Source organism: Sprattus sprattus (genome assembly GCF_963457725.1).
Source record: "Sprattus sprattus genome assembly, chromosome: 2".
NCBI lineage: Eukaryota > Metazoa > Chordata > Actinopteri > Clupeiformes > Clupeidae > Sprattus > Sprattus sprattus.
In genome coordinates, this window is record NC_137921.1 from 26,744,514 (window position 1) to 26,764,513 (window position 20,000).

At 44.0% G+C, this 20,000-nt stretch overlaps 2 protein-coding genes across 2 annotated transcripts in view; both read right to left on the reverse strand.

Annotated features, from left to right (window-relative positions):
* agbl4 (AGBL carboxypeptidase 4) overlaps positions 1-20,000 on the reverse strand; it is a gene marked incomplete at both ends in the record, with an annotated part of 551,901 nt that overhangs the window by 127,766 nt on the left and 404,135 nt on the right. The window lies entirely within an intron of this gene.
* bend5 (BEN domain containing 5) lies at positions 5,792-14,415 on the reverse strand. The gene is made up of 6 exons (XM_080833733.1): positions 14,204-14,415; positions 12,779-12,909; positions 11,647-12,103; positions 10,179-10,324; positions 6,603-6,816; positions 5,792-6,306 (listed from the first exon to the last, which is right to left on the reverse strand). Exons 1-6 carry the CDS (start codon positions 14,382-14,384, stop codon positions 6,110-6,112), a joined length of 1,326 nt encoding a protein of 441 aa, XP_080689859.1. The 5' UTR covers positions 14,385-14,415; the 3' UTR covers positions 5,792-6,109.

The following is a 20,000-nucleotide window of genomic DNA, read 5'->3' on the forward strand; positions in this document are numbered from 1 at the left end:
GAAACATCCAGGACAGGAGCCGGCTACGGGAAGCATGTGGCCTGGTCAAGTGCCACCACTCGCCCCTCCCAAAAACAAAACAAACAAACAAAAACAAAAACCTTTAAATATTACATGTTCACAGTTATTCAAAAGGACAGCCCCCAACAACTCCTTCTGTCCATTTCTTTTTGGAAAATATTATTTAGTACGCGTGAGTCTACCTTCCCCCTAAGCTCAGCAGCGGGGAGGGGGAGGTGGGTGGCCATAGTGGGGCCGGGGGCTTGGGAGGAGAATGCACTTGGTTCACTCAGCCTGATGCACTTCAGTAGAATTCACACGATTCCACTAAAGCCACCGTGCAAGCGTTGAAATTAAAACACATTTGTGACGCATCATTTTACGTTTTTTTAACAGTTTGTGTATACATCGATAAAAAGTTTCATGTTGCTATACAAAGTTAATGTTCAACTTGGACAACCCTCAATAGGGTTTATAGGGACATTTATTTGGACACGATTAAAAAAAGAAAAGGAATTTCAAATGACTTTGAGGGTGCAATTCTCTGCCATTAGTGAGTTACACATCTCAGCTGATTTACAATGCAAATTCTCACACACAAATAAATTGAATGCATCTCCCAGAAAAGTTGTGTGTGTGTGTGTGGGGGGGGGGGGGGTGGTGGGGGTGTACTACTGTGGTAACACCAAACCTCAGGTACACTGCATTTCACCATCACAAACACATACCGTTTTAACCCATCTTTGAGGAAGTACAACAGCATTGCCTTTCCGGCTGTCCAACTCCACACCTGGTTTGCTAAGGACCATATCAGTATTGACTATGACTGCCCAGTCCGGTACGGGGTGGCCCAGTGTAAAACAGCGTTGGGGGGTAACTGCAGAGAACTTGAAAGTGTGTGTGTGTGTGTGTGTGTGTGTGTGTGTGTGTGTGTGTGTTTAGATGGGTAATTACCTATAAAAACAAAAAACTGTTTTGACAGAAAGCCTACACAGACACACTGCTCTACTGTTGCTACAAAATCACAGCTACAAATCACGTATGAGGACAACTACGAGGTAATTAACAAGAACCTGAACTGGCTTGACACTTTCTACATTAAAATCTTTTTTTCTTTTTTCTGTGAGTATTACTGAAAGTTGTGAATATTAACGTCTGAATATTTTGACTGCATATGACTGGATGATTAAAACCGTAAAAAGTTAGCACCATTTGAGGTAAAAGACACAGATTAGTTAACCTATGCTTGCTGGTAGCACCATCGACCAGTTAAAATCAGACTCCTGTAAAGAAAAAACATTTACCAGAATACAAATATAGAACTATGACAGAACACAGATACATCACACTATACACACCTGTGATTTACCTGAAATGCCAAACAAGCAGCATCATCGGTCACCTGGTATAACAACTCTCACATGAGGTTGGCTTGGTAATAGACGTCTATATACGGTATATACAAGAGTGCTATGATATGGGCAATTTCCTGGGTTTCCAAAAGCACACCTACAAACACGAGAGAAGCGTATGAGGTAGGACTGTGATACTGGATTATGTTTCCCTGACTCCAACAAGGATGACTAAATCCATGACGTTGAGAATAAAAACAACCTTAATCTAGCACGTTTCGCCAAATACTACAAATGCATCCTTTTCTAAACCGACTACTACAAATGCATCCTTTCTTTAACATAAATTAGAGTCCCAAAGTGAGTAGGGACGCTGCATGATACCCGAGTAAGAGACTGAGGTTTGGTTCGGACTACACAAGTGTGTGTGTGTGTGTGAGAGTGTGTGTGTGTGTGTGTGTGAAGTGGCTCCTGTGGTGGAGTACTATTGAGCTTGAGACCGCTGGAGCGGAGGGCAGTGGACAGAGGGGAGAGGGGCAACACTGGGCAGTTGTGAGTGGTTTGGCATGTGGGGGGGGGGGGGGGGGGGGGGGGGGCGTCAGGGGGTGTGTATCCGTGTGGCCTGGTCCTCATCGTGACATAGAGTTAGGCTGCCGACACTGGCGTGGGCCTAGGGCGGATCAGTGCCAGGGCCGGCTCCTGGAGGTAAATCTCTGAGAGCACGTCACAGAGTGGGGGCAGGAGAAAAACCCAATCACTTACAGCTCATTACCCATATCCCACTTTTTGGCATCAGAAATGATAGGAAATAAGGAAACAAACACCAAACAAACAGGTAAGCAAAACAACAAAACAAACAAGTAGCGTAATTTTACACAAGTTCATCAGCATTCATATGGCATTCACTGCAGCTTTCACACCTTAATGCTTTTGGAATAGAGCACATACCATAATATCCACCGGGAACTATGGAGATATTGTACAGATAAAACAGCACAGTATGTCGTATGAGATTGAAGTCACATAAAAATATAGCCTATGCGTAAGCGAAGATAACATTGTAATAACATTGGCAAGGGCTATTCTTGTGCAAGATAAACCAAAGCGGATCCCACAGCTTTCAATTCCAAAGGGACAACATTCCTTGCTTTGGCTTGTAGATATCTCCCTCCAAACATTTCCCCATGGATCGAAACCAACAGACACACACCGTTTGTCAACACACCTCAAAGTCAACACGCAAGTTTTCTTTCTTCCAGGATAAAGATGGTCCTGTCCGATGGCCAACACTTTGAAAAAAGTTACTTAGCCCCCTCAGTTGCTGAGAACCCGTCTACCCACACTCCTAAACTCCAACAACGCTATTCATGACCGCAACACAATTCAGAGGGTAGCAATGGTGGCCATTCACAGTTTGCTGTCTACAGATATTGGACAACCAAATACATTTAGCGTAGTGATTTTGGGACCATCACCCTAGGGACATATTAGAACATATTCTTATAAAAATATGAACCTCCAACACAGTTGACAATCCCCTATAACTGTGGCAAGAATGAGCTTGTCTTTTCCTGTAAAACCAATATGGCAAATCAGTCTTACACATTCATTTGAAAAAGAAAATTATCTTCAAGAATCAATTGTGTTGGACAGCAGCAAGCAAACAGTAAGTGCTTTTTCGTGTTTGGTTAACATAATGAACAGCGTCCGCTGTAGCAATCCCCGGGTCAGGGAACATGGCAGTTCTAACTACACATGAAACTATTCAGTATGTATGGCCATTACCTCAGATTTTAAGAACTTTAAGAACCTTGTTGTTCGTTTTGTAATCTCAAAAAATAGGTTTGGTTAAAAGTGCCAGAGTCAAATCAGCTTCAAATCTACGGGAGGACAAGATAAACCCCTCAGAAGCCACACACACACACTTTCAGCACATCTGATTTCCTTTAAGACACCGCACTCTTTCTGCTAAGTACCCAGCATCCTCCGTATTAAGAGATTTCAACAATGTCATTGAATAAGTGGGGCTTTGCTGAGTGCACAAGGACATGACATTTTTGGATATAAAAAAGATTAAATACATATAATTTGAAAACTGCCGGGTTGTGTTGTTGTTGTTTAACACGGGTCTGTCTAATGCTGTTTAAGCACATAACTTGTGGAGGTAAAGTTGCTTTTGAAAAAACACACAAACAAAAAGAAAAAACAGTTACAACAAGTAGGTCATCTTTTCTTTCACAGATTTCTTTTGAAGTCAAACACCCATTTGAACAGTGAGCAGAGTGAGAGATGCTTTAGACTTCCTGGCTTGAGTGAAAACACGTGGTGCTGTACACAATGGCCAAGCCTACGGGGCCGGTTCAGACCCACTCAGGCAACTCAAACTTAAATGCTTTTTAAACGCCAACCAAGTTTTTTTTAGCTTTCTTTTGCTTTTAAAATATATATATTTATATATATTGGTCGAAGAGGCCAACACTAAACTGTTACGGCAATAGAGATCTTTCTACAGGTATAAAGTGCTACAGTTTGAACAGATGATTGCTCAGTCGCACAAGTGAGTGTCCTCCGTGGGCGCGGCTCGATGTGACTGTAGATCTTAACATAGCCTAAAGCGAATGCATCTCACAGCGATGTGACATGTGGAAACACAAACACCCTCCAGCAGCCACACGTGATTCACTAGGGATCATTAAGGACAATTTTTAAGATACGGTCGGTTCTCTTTGAGACAGCTTTGTGAAATGGACGCCGCAGAAGGAGAGAGATGTTCGTCTTAAAAACGTAGATATGATCACTATTCCAAATATAAAAAAGAGAAAATAAATGTGCCAAGCTTTAAGCCAATAGGGGGAGAGGACACAATAAGACACGGAGGATACTAGCTGGCCAAGACGAGACATAATTGAAGAAGTCACCGCTTATGTGATACAAACTGAGAGATAAGGTGCAACCTAGAAAAAATAAACAAACAAACAAACAAACAAACAAAAAACCAACCGGTGAAATGTTCATAGTCAGAGTAAGAATGAGAAGGTAATATACACTGACTCTCTCCTTTCTGCCCTCGACACACATGATAGCTTAAGAGAGCTGAGGAATCAGAGGAAAGACACCATTAAACAAACAAAAAACTAAAAAAATGACAAGGTAAGCATGGCCAATCTGCTCGAGATTCACAGTTAGCAACATGGTCACAGTTGAGAATTCAATCCGTAGCATTAAGTTTGTTTTCTTTCTCTTTTTTTTTTAGCAGATAGCCAAACAAACAATTGCAATATGAGAAGACTCTTCTTTCTTGAACAAACCATACCCTAAAGGGGGGGGGGGGGAGGAACGTTTTGGATGGCATGTTTCACAATGATGTGCTCTACCAAAGAGAGAGGAAGAAAGGGGGTGTGGGTGGGGACAGCGAGAGAGAACGTGAGCGAGGATACTGCTCCTTTCAGATGAGGAAGGAGATAAAACCACATTTTTTTCACAGCTCTGGTGTCCAACAGCACTGCCCATCCCAGCGCAGCTATCCATCATCCCTCGACATTCACACACCAAAGTGCAGTTTAAGCAATATCAACTTGCATTACAATCACAGTTTGCTATACATATAGTTGTATATACCGTATATATAAAAAGACAGAGAACCGAGTCCCCATTGATTGACAACTCTATAGGCCCTCTCCAGTGTGCACTGCCTGTTCATGTCCTCCGTGTTCAGTTACTGTGTCCTAGGATGACTTTATACTGACTCTCCACATCAGTCTCAACTCAAATCAAACTGCGATTTTAATCTTGATCCATCAGATGGATCAAAATAACCAAACAGAACTACACTAAAGGGTGCCTGTTAAGAAAACCCTTTGTGTGCTTTGCTCGTTTTAATACTTTAGGGGCGAGGGAAATAATCAGTATATGGCATGTGGGCTATGTGTTTCGCTTTTATTTGTTTCCTAAAGTAGATTACAATAATGCTGCAGGCATCATTTCAAAGGCAGAGTGTTAATGTGGAAAAGGGGCCGACTGATTAAGACATGCAGAGTTTCTCAAAAACCCTGTTTAGAAAGTGCATCGCTCCATTTCTCCACGTTAAGTACCAACAGCAAGGCAGAGTCTCCTCTTTCACGAGAGGGAGTCTTAGCTAGCCACCTCTACAGACTCCTCAACAGTCAACCTCCAACCAGCATGTTTCACTACACACAATAGGTTTTCCTGCCAATCAGAAGACGAAAAAAAGGGACAGATCGGCCTGTTCTTTTTCAAAGTACGCGAGGACCCGCGGTCCTGTTCTGACACAGAACATCTGTTCACGTTCCCAACACATTCTGTTATAACAAGATTTAAAGGATCTCTCCTGTCTCACACACTAACATGATAACCAACCCCGATTGTCAACCCCCACCCCCCCCCCCCCCCCCCCCTCACACACACACACTTCTGCCATCCCCAAATCCCTACTGCTTATCAAACCCCTCCCCCCCATTCTAACACCACCTCATGTTCATACTGTACACCTAAAACACTCTCTTTATTACTGGCTGCGCTGGGCTGGGTGGGAGACTGCCGGGCGAGCACAGATTAGTTAGGGATGAGGGGGATAGGGCGGGGGGTGGGGTGGGGTGGAGAAAGGCCTCTTTCGGGCACCAATGAGAATCTCGAAACGGCAGAACGGACGACTTGTGTCCACCCTTTTCCTGTATGGCAGTCTGAGGGCCACTGAAAGAGGCCTCGGTGACACGGGTGGTGGCGGCGGGTGCAGCCGCCTACATGCCATCGCAGGGGAAGTTCTCCATCTTGACCGTCTGTCGGATGAGCAGCTTGGACTCTCTCCTCTCCTCGTTCTTGATGGACTTGTTGATATCCATGATCTTTTCACAGATGTACTTGTTCACTTTGGATAAGCGCTGCGTGATCTCTGCACTGTCGGCCGTCTCTTGCGACACCCGGTCGTACAGACACTCTGCAAGGCAAAACGGCGACAGAATTAACACAATTTAAAAAGTACGTGATTTCAATGTATACTATTCATATGTACTGTTGGCTTTTTGTACGATTGAACCGGAATGTTACAAAAGAGCCTCTACAGACCATGAAGCAAGTCTGTGCATTATTAATAAACAGGAAGCATGCACACCTCCTGTGACTGACACAGCTGCCAATGGAAGTGACAACGTGACGAAGCCTTTCTGAGCTTGGAGTAATGTATATATGACCATCTGTAGCATGTCATGAAGAGGCCGTGTGGCTATTCTGTACCTCTGACAATCTTGAGCTTGCTTGGGGAGAGGGGGGGTTTGGGCAGGGCGTCTTTCTTCTTTTTGGTGGCCACGCCGGTGACGCTGCGGTTCTTCAGCGTCTCCGTACCCCAGATCATGACCGCCAGGTTTTTGGTGAACTTGGAGTCGCCCTGCGTACGCTGCAGCTGGTGCCATTTCTCCTCCTCCACCCAGATTCCTCCGCCCAGGTGCACCTGTAGTGACGACACACACCAGAGACATCATCACACACAACCGCCATTTATGACTCAGATACCGCTACTCAGGTGGACCTGGAATGACAACACAAACCAGAGACACCATCAAACACAACCGTCATTTATGTCCCAGATTTCGCTACTCAGGTGGACCTGCAGTGACGACACACACCAGAGACACAATCACACACAACCGTCATTTATGACCCAGATACCGCTACTACCACCAGCGCAGGCAGACGCAATCCCATACAACCATATTAATCATGTCAGCTAATAAAATGTGAATAGTACCCATAGGGTTCAAATACACATAAGCGTCTTTTTACAGGCGCAGACGCTTCAGTAACGCATTGGCAAAGTGCAGCGGCCAAAACAGCCTGGTGTTTAGACTTTTCACAGCTAATAATAAATCACTTCGCGATGAAAGCGCATTCAAAATTCTTATAATTCCAAACCAAGACGTTGACAATGGAACTATTTTTTGTTGCGGAGAAACAATGCGAAATAAACCATTTTTAATCAATAACTTCGGGTTGAAATGTTAATTTGTTGACTGTAGAATTGTTTTATAAAAGCAATATAGCACTCGTGGGAGTGCGGTAGGTAAGGGATAATTATGGAATCAGATCAATGCCATAAATATTTTGTAATCTGTAATATAGATTTTGTATCTGTAATATAGATTTAGTATCTGTGAAACCAGCTACACTTTCAAAACCTATCTACAGATACGGATTTCAAATACGAAATGTATCTACACTTTCAAAAACTATCTGCAGATACGGATTTCAGTTACGCATTACGGATTTCTGTTACGAATTACAAAATCTTTTTGGCACTGTTTTTACAGCCTTTCTAAAGAGCCAATCAGCGCTTTTGGCAGATTTTCTAAAGCGCCAATCAACACATTGTATCCTGTACTGACTAGCCAATCAGCGCTAGCTTGCTGGCAACTGCTGGCCCGCTCATTATTCAATAGTTATATCCTAAATCTGCCACCGCTCTGCCTAGGGAGAGATCTGGGGTCTCCCCCGCATGGTTTGAATAAAATTCGGTGTACGAACGCCTTGGGGGAAGTTTAACAAGCATGTATGTCTGGCCCAAAGGGCTGATGAACACCTGCTGTACTATTTAGTTAATCTTAGGCTCTAGCGATTCAGAGATCGCTTGGCTGCAGAACGCATTGTAACTAAGAAATTGAGCTCAGCCACATCTAACAAATATAATCTAATGGCAGTGTGGCGAGAACTCCAGCTTGCTGCCTCATATATCTCTTCCACTGATACGCTAGAAAACTCGCTTCCACAAAAAATACACAATAAAGAAGACTTCAGAAAATGGTTACAAATAGGCTACCCCAAAGTGCCATGAAAAGAAACGAAAATGACATTGCAAGGTGGTTTTGAAATCAGGTTGGTCATTATCCAGTTGTTGAGGATGCATATGCACTTAACGGTATACCCCCACCATCACTTTGCATGTAGCAGTCTGTCTGCTAAATGTTCTCATCGTGATGATGGGTCATATGAATACTGTTCATGGTTAACTTAATTAAATGTGAATAGGAGATCGGTCACGAAAATGCTAACGTTAGCTTTAGTTAGCTACCAAAGCAGATCCTAATATCTTCCATACAACGACAAGCTTCTTTGAAACAGGTGGACCGAAGTGTGGAATGAAAACCACTGACTGATTGTGCGTTTTACAATGACTTTATTTATTAACAACTCCAAATATAGGACTTCTTACTTGTGCCATTTCTCGGTCTCTGATGACTGCTGCATACACCGTTTCACTCAACTTTCCCAGTTCCCAGCAAGCTAGCGCTGATTGGCTAGTCAGTACAGGATTCAATGGGTTGATTGGCGCTTTAGAAAATCTGCCAAAAGCTCTGATTGGCTCTTTAGAAAGGCTGTAAAAACAGTGCCAAAAAGATTTTGTAATTCGTAACAGAAATCCGTAACTGAAATCCGTATCTGCAGATAGATTTTGAAAGTGAAGATAGTTTTTGAAAGTGTAGATAGTTTTTGAAAGTGTAGATACATTTCATTTTTGAAATCCGTATCTGTAAATATATTTTGAAAGTGAAGATAGTTTTTGAAAGTGTAGATACATTTCTTATTTGAAATCCATATCTGTAGATAGGTTTTGAAAGTGTAGATGGTTTCACTATACAAAATCAATATTAAAGATACAAAATCTATATTACAGATTACAAAATATTTATGGCATTGATCTGATTCCATAGATAATCCCATGTGTGTTGTTGCCTAATGAAACCTTGGTGGCTACGGCCTAACACCACCCGTGCCTCCCTGCCTTGCGCTGGAAAGTTGAGAATAGTTCAACTTTTAAGCGCACCTAAAAAACGCTACAAAGACGCAGCGCGTGGTGGAGAAAGGGCGCACACGCAAAGCGCGCCGTACCATAGGAATCAATGCATTTTCTCGCGTCCCGTTTAAAAAAAACAGAAAACAATTATTTCATAAAAAGAAAATTAGAAAGTGCAGTCAGACCTATTCCTAGTGCTTTGTTTAGCATCAAACATGGAATAACTTTAATATTTAATTTGATATTCAACCATTCCATAACCATTTAATAAATAATACCTATATGATCAAGGTCCCTAGCAAAGTAGGGAGATCTGTTCACGAAAGAACCCCCCCCCCCCCCCCCCGCTCGACCTCTCTCCCGCCCCACCCTCTCTTTCTCTCTCATATTTCAGATCCTGTGCAGTCTGACATCTGCTTTGTCATATTCTGTCTCTTCCAGACGAACCCTGCTGCCCTGGGTGAAACGCTGGGGCGTCTAGTGGTGCTCTAGAGGAGCTCCAGTGGGGCACGAGGCGGCCACCACCGTGTGTGTTAATCCCTTTATCACTCTGAGAAGTCTTTAGGCTGGCATCCAACAGCTTTCCCCAATGCAGCTAATGTGGTTTAGGAGCGGAGCCAGCAGACAGGCTTTTCACTGCTCCTGTGCCGGCTGTATTTTGCTCTTAAAGGGCTACCTATCAACTATGGTACTTAAGGATCCTGCGATACGAATAATTAACGGGGCTGACGCGATCTACCTACAATTACGCACGCTCACTTTCCAGCCTATTACACAAACAGCCCAATCTGTTCTGGGGAAACCTGAGAAGAAGGACCTAAACTACAAAAGACTGTAGTTAGTTGAAGAAATTACAAATAACCTCAAGCTCAGGCCAGTTTGTGAAGGGTCAGATACATACTAGGGTCCAGTCCGGTTGCAGGTTCAATAATGGCCACTTGACTGCACATACGAACACCAGCAGTCATACTTCAGCAGGACACAAGTGAAGACAACTCGGCGACAGCATGGAGTTGGAGCCCCACCTTGCCATCGTTGAAGGTGTAGACGGTTCGAGGGGACGGGGAGTGGCTGGAGCTGGTGTTGGCCTCCTCTCTGCAGACCTCCTGGGACTCAATGATGGGCTCCACCACCTCTTTGATTGTCTGAGTGCCGTTGTCGTGCATAGGCTCTAAGAGGGTGGAGAGGACACAGACGGGCCATGTCCATAACACACCATCGCATCAACAAACTCAAAACCACAACAAACCACAAGAGCAGCTATTAAAAAACAGCAAACATTTGCACACTGTTCACAAAGTTCCCAGATTTGGTTCATCCGGCGCGGCACGTCACGTTGTGGTCTTTGGCATTTCCCAGAGTGCTTGGCTGGTCTAGAGCTGGACGGCTGCCTGAAACGCGGCTTCCCCTGTGCTTCGAGACAGCCGGGGGTTATTTTAGCCCCAGTAAGCTGGCTCGCTGGCTGGCCACACTAAGCCCTAATGTAGCTGATGAGTTTTAATATCGGTCAGCGCACTACATTCCTGACCCTAAAGCACCCTGGCCAGTTTAATCTCCAGTCCTCCCTCCCTCTCTCCCTCGCTCTCTCCCTGTCGGACAGTCTGGCTGCCTCCTGCCATGTGCCGGGAGCCCTGGTGCAGGCAGCTGGCCCCTGGGCTAGCTTAGTGCCACGCGGCGCTCTGTGTCCTCTTAAGAACGCTCAGCTGACATTTGAGCTAATGCCCTCACTTCAGGAATCACCCGGCCCTGCTCCCTGCTCCCTCTGCGCTGCTCCCTGCTCCCTCTTCTCCTCTCTGCTCCTTGCTCCCTCTTCTCCTTTCTGCTCCCTCTTCCTGTGCTGTCTGGGGGTAGGGGTGTGGGGGAATTTGGGTTCACTCACCCGATTAACTCTCCTACATCAACTCTTTTACATAACCTTTTAAGAAGAAGTAAGGGGGGGGGGGGGGCTTCACCTACCCTTCACAGATAATTTGCGTCGACTTTAAATATCTTTCGAAGGGGCTGTACTCCATTTCTTCGGCTGTCTGGGATGACCCTTAACAATACGCTACTGTGTTGGTCTTGGCGGACGGGTTGAAACACAGCTCAAGTTCTTGGCCCTATTATGCTTGTCTCATTACCACGGTCCCCTGGGACTGGGGTGCATTACCCAACTCAAATATCTGCCGGCTTTGCATGTCCTTCAGTGCTTTAAGCACAGCTCGGGTACTTGGCCCTCTTATGGACCTGTGCTGCCACTCTGGCCTTGCTAACTCACTACTTTGAACAGCTTGTGGGTCTGTACAACCAATGTCACCACCCATGTCCTGTGTGCGAGAGAGAGTGTGTGTGTGTGTGTGTGTGTGTGTGTGTGTTTGTGTAAATGGATAATTTATATATATATATATATATATATATATATATATATATATATATATTGTGTGGGTATGGGAAAGTGTGTTCATGCGTGCGTACATATGGGAGGTGAGCACGTGTGCGTTTATCATCTCTCACCGCTGCCGAGTCTGATGAGCAGGACGTCCTGCAGGCGGCGGTTGAAGTCGCGCAGCTCCTTGACCTCTGTGAGCAGGCTGCCGTACTCCTTGAGCTTCTTGGCCTGCTGCACCAGCTGCCTGCGTGTGCGCTCCAGCTCCTGCTGCAACCGTCGCATTTCCTCCTCCTGCTGCCGGTAGCTGTGCACCAGCTCCTCGTACAGCACCCGTGGCACCATCGCCTCGCCCCCCCCCTCCCTGTCGCCCTCCGCGTCCCCCCCCCCCTCCTCCTCCTCCTCTTCTTCTTCCTCCTCCTCCTCCTCCTCCTCCTCCTCCCCCAGGGCCAGCCTGTCCTCCTCCAGGTCCTCCTCACTCTCCAGACACGAGCTGACGGCGTTCCGCTCCAAGCGAGCCACCACGGCTGCCAGGCTCTTAGAGGAGCTTGTGCTCATGGGGCGGGCCACATCCTGGGCCTGGGCCTAGACAAACGTGAGGCGTCATGAAGCTAGCTCCTGCAGCTAGAAGAACAGTGTGCTAACATATCATGGTTTTAAGACCCAGGAAACAGTGATGGAAATTAATATGTGAACTGTTCTGCGAGTCGCTTGGGACAAAAGGTGTCCCCTGAATAAATAAAATGTTAATCTAAAACCACTGTAGGCCACAAAGTTCAACAAACTGAGAGAAAGTGATACATGTCACAAGCCTTGTACTAGTTTAAAAAGTAATGTTGTGATTTGTTTGTTTGGAAAAGGACCATTAGCACAAAAAGGTAGCTGTCCAGAGTGCTGAAATGTGGTCCACATTTAAAAGTTTGATAAATAATAACAATGGTTAGCACTAAAAACAGTGTATGACCTTCCCCTTGTCTGTTTGTAAGTGAATGTCTTTTTTCAAATGAAATTGTTGCCAAGAATTATTTACATTACATATACATAAAAAAAAGAAGAGTCTATCAAACTATCATACTGGCAGTTATGGAATCTATTTTATATAGCTTTCAACCAAAAAATGTCAGGCAGGTTAATCTAAAAGCAGGGTGGTCGATTAACACGTAGGCCTATATGTTAATAGACTGCAAACAACATATTGCAATGTGAGGCATTTGTAATGTTACTTTTACCATGAATGAGTTCAGGTGTTACCTTGCTTACTTTTTTGTGTCTCAGCGGCAGTCGCTCCTCCCCAAAGTGATTTCCAATTATGCTTCCTGTGTTTCTTGAAGACATTTTTGGAATTTTCATCTTCTTTTGCATAATACTGTGTTCAAATTCTTCTATATTTTCTGCAATGCAAAGTGAAAGAGTCAGCGATGCAACTACGGAATTACAAAAATAAACTGAAGACGAAAAAGAGACAAAGTGCAAGACATAAGGGTTTCCAAAGTATATGTCTAAGAGGTTTCCCCAATTTGCGAATTGAGAATAATACTTAAATATAGCCGCTTACTGTTAGTTTCGTACAACAGATCCTACAATATATAAAGCAATAACGAACTGTTTCCTATAAGCGTAACGTTTGACTGACAGCAGCAGCGTTGCTGATTACGTCGCGTAGTAGCATATTACAACCACAATTCAAGCCAAAATAACATCAAAAGTTACCAAAGCAGACACAATGCTTGTCCTAACAGGATCTGAAATCCTTTCCGTTTGAGAACTGGTTTAGCAAACGGGAATGAGGATTAGTAATCTAGCTAAGTATGATGCTATCAGAGACGTACGGTGCAAAGTCTGCACATGCAAAAACGTTGTTTTGGAAGTAGCTAAAGAGGCTAGCGCAACAGCACAGCGTTTGCAAATTTTACTTGCTATTTCCACAGTGTCAAGGCAAATGTTTAAAATGCACTTCAGGTTACATGATTACATAAACAAACATTTAACTCAAATGCATGACTGTAATTTAAGTCTTACTGGTGAATGCATGCATCAACTAGATTAGCTTGCTATGCTACTTAGCTTAGTTTGCTAACTTCCATTGCAGGCTAGCTAACTTTCACAGTTTGGTGGCTTAAGGTAATGCTAGCTAATGTGATCAACTTTAGCAAGCTACCAGCAAACTCGATCACATTCAGAAATAAGATGAAGAGTGATATATCAAAACTAACCTGAACCATTATCCCTCGTCTCATGACAAGGCCCAACACATTCACGTAAAGGAAACGTTAGTTGTTAAGCTAGTTGGTAAAGCAACTTAGCATAAGGATGATGAGAACTGTCAGTATATTTGGGGTAGCTAGCTGCCTGCATACCAGTGGCAAAATACATGACCGGTTTGTTTTCTATATCGATGGGCTGGTGCATTTGAACGTTCAAAGAAACATAGTCACGATATATAGGCAGCTACGTGTTGACACGGTGTAGCTATCTTTATTTAGCTTACATTAACGCAACTGCACTGGAAAGGTAAACGCCTAAGAAATACATTACAAACGAACATCCTCAAGAGAGTCTTGCATGAATGAAAGCTTGCAAAATGGCAAAGAGATCATGCACTGTCTTTTAGATAAATCAAAAGACATGCATTTCAAACAATTCAATTATGAAAACAACCAAAGAACCCGAAGACAAATAACTTACCTGCGAGGTCTAGAATATGTGCCTTGGCAGCTTGGCCTGTACCATTCTCTTCACTTCTGAGAACCAGATACACCTTCTGATGATCAAAATCTGTTTTGTGCAAAGGTCTAAAATCTTTCACATTAGAAACGGGTAAAGCGTAGCACATATCGTCACCACAGAACCTTACTAAAACATACATAATTATTCTTTGGTCCTGCACTTTGGATATGCTTGACAGTTTTCCCTCTGAAAGAATTAAAAATATATAAACACAAAGGGGAATTGGGGAAGGCCTCTGCGCTCATCTGCTTTTGCCTGGTGCACATATTGAGGAAACGTGTGGCTCCCTCCTCCTTCTAAGACCTGACTAATCAAGTAGGATACTTTAAATGATACACCTGACTGCTCATGGAAATATGAGTTGTAGCATACCACTAAAGTAAAAAAGATAGCTTAATTTTTCTAATCCGGCAACCATGCTTATATAAAAGCAAGGCTTAAACAAGAGGATGTTTTCTCTCTCTCTTTCTCTTGTACTTTGATAGAGAGGAACACAGTCGATAACAGCAGAGCAAGTCTGTTCTGCTTCACCTGGTGTAATTGAAAAGTGACTGGTGTAGAACGGCTGTTGTTTTCATGCAATGATATGATTTTATATCACTTCACAATTTTTTGGCCTGGGCTACGAGGTACGTGAGGAGCTCGGTTACTATTATAGGGGATGTGTTGTAAGCTGATTTAAAAAATAAATAATAATAATGCATGTTCAAAATTTTATTTCAAGAGGTGGGTTTGTATAAAATTCAGTTTTTTGCTTGAGTGTCCATGATTTGAGTCCATTCCATGAGTATAGGATAATAGCATATAGTAGTATAGGATAATAGCAATATTCAATGGCCACTGACAGGTATTATCACAACACATGGGACCTGTGCAGTTTGTCCTTGACATAAAACTGCACACTCTCATCCAGGAATCAAATGATTTAGCAAACAGACTAACAATCAAGCCATTATGTCACTTCAAAGCAAGGCAGGTGTTTGCTGATACCTTGCTGAATACCATCTGCTTGGCTGAGCCCACATAGGCTAGGTGCCGATACTGGAGCTACTCTTTCTTTGATCTACCACAGCTCTCATTTGCCATCTATCTATAAATCCAGAAATCTCTGTGTGTCTGTCTGTCTGTCTTTATGTCAGTCAGTCTGTCTAGGGCGTATCTCCCTGACGTCCCTTAGTTACGTTAGTTATGAGATTTCGCATGTAGCTTACGCATGTCATGAACCTGTGCATCCTTGATTTTGAAGATTTCTGAATTCATAGTTCGCGACATATTTGTATTTTATCGTTTTATCGTAGTGCAGTAATTCAGAGAAAGAGGGGCGGACCCGCGCAATGTGAATGATGTCATAGCCATAGAACAATCGTCGTCATAGATGTTACCCCAGCTGATGCGTATGAGCCTGGCATGTAACCAACTCTCATTACCATGTAAAGTAGTATATTGTAGTGTAGTTTGCTGTATTTGTATAAGAGTTAGCTTTATATTCAACGTTGCTGGTTAGCCTAGACCACTGCTAACTCTGCTAACACTACAGAATGCATAATTCCTACGGGCACTGCACTAGTCTTTTTAAAGGCTGACTTGGCGTGAGAATCTGTGAACAGGTGTATTTTTTTGGCGTGAGACGCATTGAAGTCGATGGAGTTTTGTTTTCATGCGTGAGATGGGACAGAAAATCATGTGTCCAGATCCAGATGTGGGCCAGCAGCCAAAAGCCATCAGGGACATCCTTTCCAGAGACAGTCAGTTTGCACTGACTACCTTTTTAAAGTAGGTTTGTGTAAGGGTATGTCTACATTTGATTAAAATAAAAATAAAAAAAACATTTGATCTCATGTTATTTTTGCTGACATTTTCTAGAATATAACCATAGCCTACATGGCACTGTTGCATCAGTGTTTTTAGTTAGGTGAAGTATACAGATGTATACAGTATACAGTATACAGATCAAGGCATGCCAGAGTACCTAAAAGAGTCTAACAGGCCTTGGACTCCCAAGAGTTCAAGTTTACCCCCAGCTCTGAGCCTAACTCAAGGTGGCTGAGAAGGTTAAAACAAATTAACCTTTAAGAAAAAAAAAGTCACAAAAGTAACAAAAAAGTTACAAAAGGAAAAACAAATTTACAAGATGTGAAACACTTTTACCAGTGCAAAACACTTTTACCAGTCCTGAAACCAATTTACAAGCATATGAAATGGAAAAAGTTATGTCCAATACACAGGAGCTGCTTGTTACTGATCTATTTCATTTGGGATAAAGCGAATGGAGTTTGTGACGGTAACCATGTTTAAACACTTCCCACAGGAATAACAAAAGTGAGCCAACTGGCTGAAATGGTTTTGACAAAATGAACACCAGCATTGTGTTTCAGTCCAGTTCCGTCATATCATTTAGTTTACAGGGGTAACTACCTTTTGACATGCAAGAAATAAATCATTCGGAAATCACAGAGTTGTGTAATACCAAATCTATCTAAAACAAAGTGACTATTGGTAAGGAATTCTGTGGCGATAAGATAAGCACTTTTGCTATGGATCCGTGCCAGTAGTTCATTTATAGACCGATCACCCTATTGTTCATGTGTATTGGTGGTGCCGTTGAACTGGATTCCCAGTAAGAGCAGGTTGGCTTTATAAAGGCAGTTTGTGCCCAATTAAATGATCAGGTCAGTAACTTTGAATCAATTTACGATGTCACAAAGTGGCTTCACGAAGGCTCAGTGACAGGGGGCGTAAGGCCATATGAGGCAAGCCCCAGAGGAGCACTAGCGACCGGAGGTGCCCGCACCGAGAAGTACCCTATTGCCCCTGTGTCGACTGAGCGGCATTCTAGGATTCACAATAGCGGGGGAGGCAACTGTTCGTTTGACCCTCTCCACTGACAAACTCTATGTTCCCTAATTCTAAGGAATGGGAATTAAAGTACTACTGGCACTCTCTAATTCCGTAGGAATAGTGTACTAACTATAGTTCTAATTTCATTGCTGTAGTTGGTGCCTATGTTTAAATATATGAAATATATTAATGGTTTCCATTGTACATTCCAGGTACATTGATTTATTTAAAAATGTAAAATTCACCATTTGCAAAAATGTACTCTTCTCAAATAAAAAACATTCAGCCTTATATGATATTAGTTTTGTATGTGATTTAAACATTAGCAGTGAAAATAAGAGGCTTTCAGTCAGGCCTGGCATGGCATGTCAGCCACTCTCTCTCTCTCTCTCTCTTCCTCTCTCCCAATCACTCCCTCTCTCTCTCCCTCCCTCCCTCTCTCTCTCCCTCCCTCCCTCCCTCCCTCTCTCTCTCTCGCTCTCTCTCTCTCAGACTCAGTCAGACAGCATGTCCCAGCAATTAGCAGCTCACAGCTTCCCTCATTCATCTTCATTGGCAATACATTACCTGGCATCAGATTCCAAAGACACCAGATATTAACAGTAATGATGGACTAGATCAGACTGCCTTCAGTGGCCATCATTGGTCTGTGAGCGGACTGTCAGAGGAGGAAGGTGGCCTCTGGACTACGTTCAGCGTTCATAGGGGGGGAAAAATCGGTGACAGCGAGGCACTAGCAATGCTGGGAAAATTCAGATGCATTAGTATGCCAATCAAAACAGGCCACCTGTGCCAATCTGAGAGATGGACAGACGTTCGCACAGGTGTGGGATGGCGCTGGCTCAGGCCGAGGACAGACGGCTGGCAGATTGAGGCCGGCTGGCAGTGCCCGGCGCCAGCCGACGCCAACACAGAGGGGATGCAAGGATAGTTAGCACAAGTATAAGAAATATGTTTAAGACGGAGGACGCATGTAAGATAACGAGGTGAGTTAACATTGGTGATGAACAAGCAGAGTATTTGGGAGGCCGAGACTAGTTTAGATTGAGTCGAGATAATTCACTCATTATGGCAAGATTTTTTTATTTCGGTCTTTGATTGTGTTACTTCATTTTGTCTCTTAATTACTCCTTCATAAATTACTAATTAGCTGTGAAGACTTCAGCCAGAGATTAAAAAGGAGTGATCTGCCGTGAAATGAAGGGAGGGGGGCTCAAAACAAGTGGAGGGACATTATATCTTAATGCGGGCTGCCCTCTGACAGTCTTCAGTGGACTGACAGCCAAAGCAGGAGCAAACTATATTGTGTAACCCCTTCATGAAATCTTTATAGCGGTAGCCAGCAACACCACCGGCGACCCACTCCCCTTCCTCCAACCCACTCCGTCCCCCTGATCCCACTGGGGGCCTTCAGTCATCCAGCAGGGGGACATTGATCTTTTCTTAAAAGAACAAATGACTGCTGGAGAAATAGTGATCACACTTCCAAGGCTCTTCAATTCGCCTCATTAGGGCCACGTTACCTCCAGGGCTTTGTGTATTGATCTCCACAGGTCACAAGTCCATATGGTGGCCTGTCGAAATGTGATTTCTGAGCTGCGCTGGCACGTGGGGGACGATGCTTCATGAAGATAAAGAAGCCACTGCTTCTCCTGTGAAATAGTAGCTTTGGCTTTCCCAGGGCACGCACTTCATTTTTACTCAATGAGGTTCAATGAGGCGTGCAGTGGACTTGGAACATTCTGACGAGTGGAGGGAGGTTAACCGTCAGATCAAAACAATTCTGAACGAAGAACAATGTATCCAGGGCTTTTTATGCATATAATCTCCATGTGTTGACCTTGAGATGACTTCTATTCCAAAGGCAGAGTGTGAGCCAACCACGTATTTACCCGTGTGTGCAGCAGGGGGAGGTGGAAGGTCGCCCCTGAAATGGGCTAAATTGTGTGGAGAGAGTGCCACAGCCGGCAGGAGGTGGTGTGGAGAGAGTGAGAGAGTGTTAGAGAGAGAGAGAGAGAGAGAGAGAGAGAGAGAGCGAGAGTGCCCCAGCCGGCAGGAGGTGGTGTGGAAAGGCAGCGGCTCGCCGGGGGAATTGGACCGGGATCCCGGCGACGGTGGCAGGTGTGTGATGTTTGAGAGATAATAGGGGCCAGAACGCGTGCCCACCTGTTGGGCCTGCAGAATGGAAGGGAGCGCAGGTCTGGGCAGAAGCCCATTAACTATTCAGCAGTCACTGGGCTGAATACAGCAGCAGCAGCAAGAGCAGGATTCAAGGGTACTGATTTAGCCCAGATAAACACCTATGCATCACGATACCATTACTGTAAGTACAACTGAATTGAAGAAGGCCATTTGGACAATTACATACCAGAGGTAAAATACAATGCTAGAGAGATTGACACTTGCGATTTGCAGTAGGCGTACTTTTTTCTTCATTCTCACAGACATTTAAGAGAGTATGTATTTCTCAGGGGAGAGAAATCCCCAGGAGGGAGGGAGGGAGATATTCCTAGCGAAAAATAGAGGGTATATTAGAATACAGAAAGGAGTGTGGACGTTTGCATTGACCGAAACACACACACCCTTCAAAAAAAGCCAGCCACGTATCACCATGCACGGCATTAATGTTTTTCTCTCAGTCTCCCCCTGTCTAGCGTTTCATCCCGTCTCAATGCAGATCAGACAACGACTCTGCACCAATCCAGCAGTACTGGGGCAGTTTCACAACCGATTTCTGTCAGCGCGACAACAAAGCCTGCAAAGACGCAACTAAGCTTTAAATCCTTATTGACTGCGACAGGAAGCCTGTGAACCCGTGCCTCATTTCCTGCGCTAATATGCCGCCGTAAACAATGGCCTTGTCATCGGATGGAACAACAGCCCAGCCGCCGCTGGGAGAATGTACAATGTCTCTGTG

Bases quoted from the DNA above. Each gene is read 5' to 3' on its own strand.
- bend5 (XM_080833733.1), bottom strand. From the start codon at position 14,384: ATGTATGTTTTAGTAAGGTTCTGTGGTGACGATATGTGCTACGCTTTA. The intron at 12,910-14,203 runs GTAAGTTATTTG...TTTGCATTGCAG, and splicing joins ACATATTCTAGACCTCGCAG to AAAATATAGAAGAATTTGAA. The intron at 6,307-6,602 runs GTACAGAATAGC...TTTGCCTTGCAG, and splicing joins CAAGCTCAAGATTGTCAGAG to AGTGTCTGTACGACCGGGTG.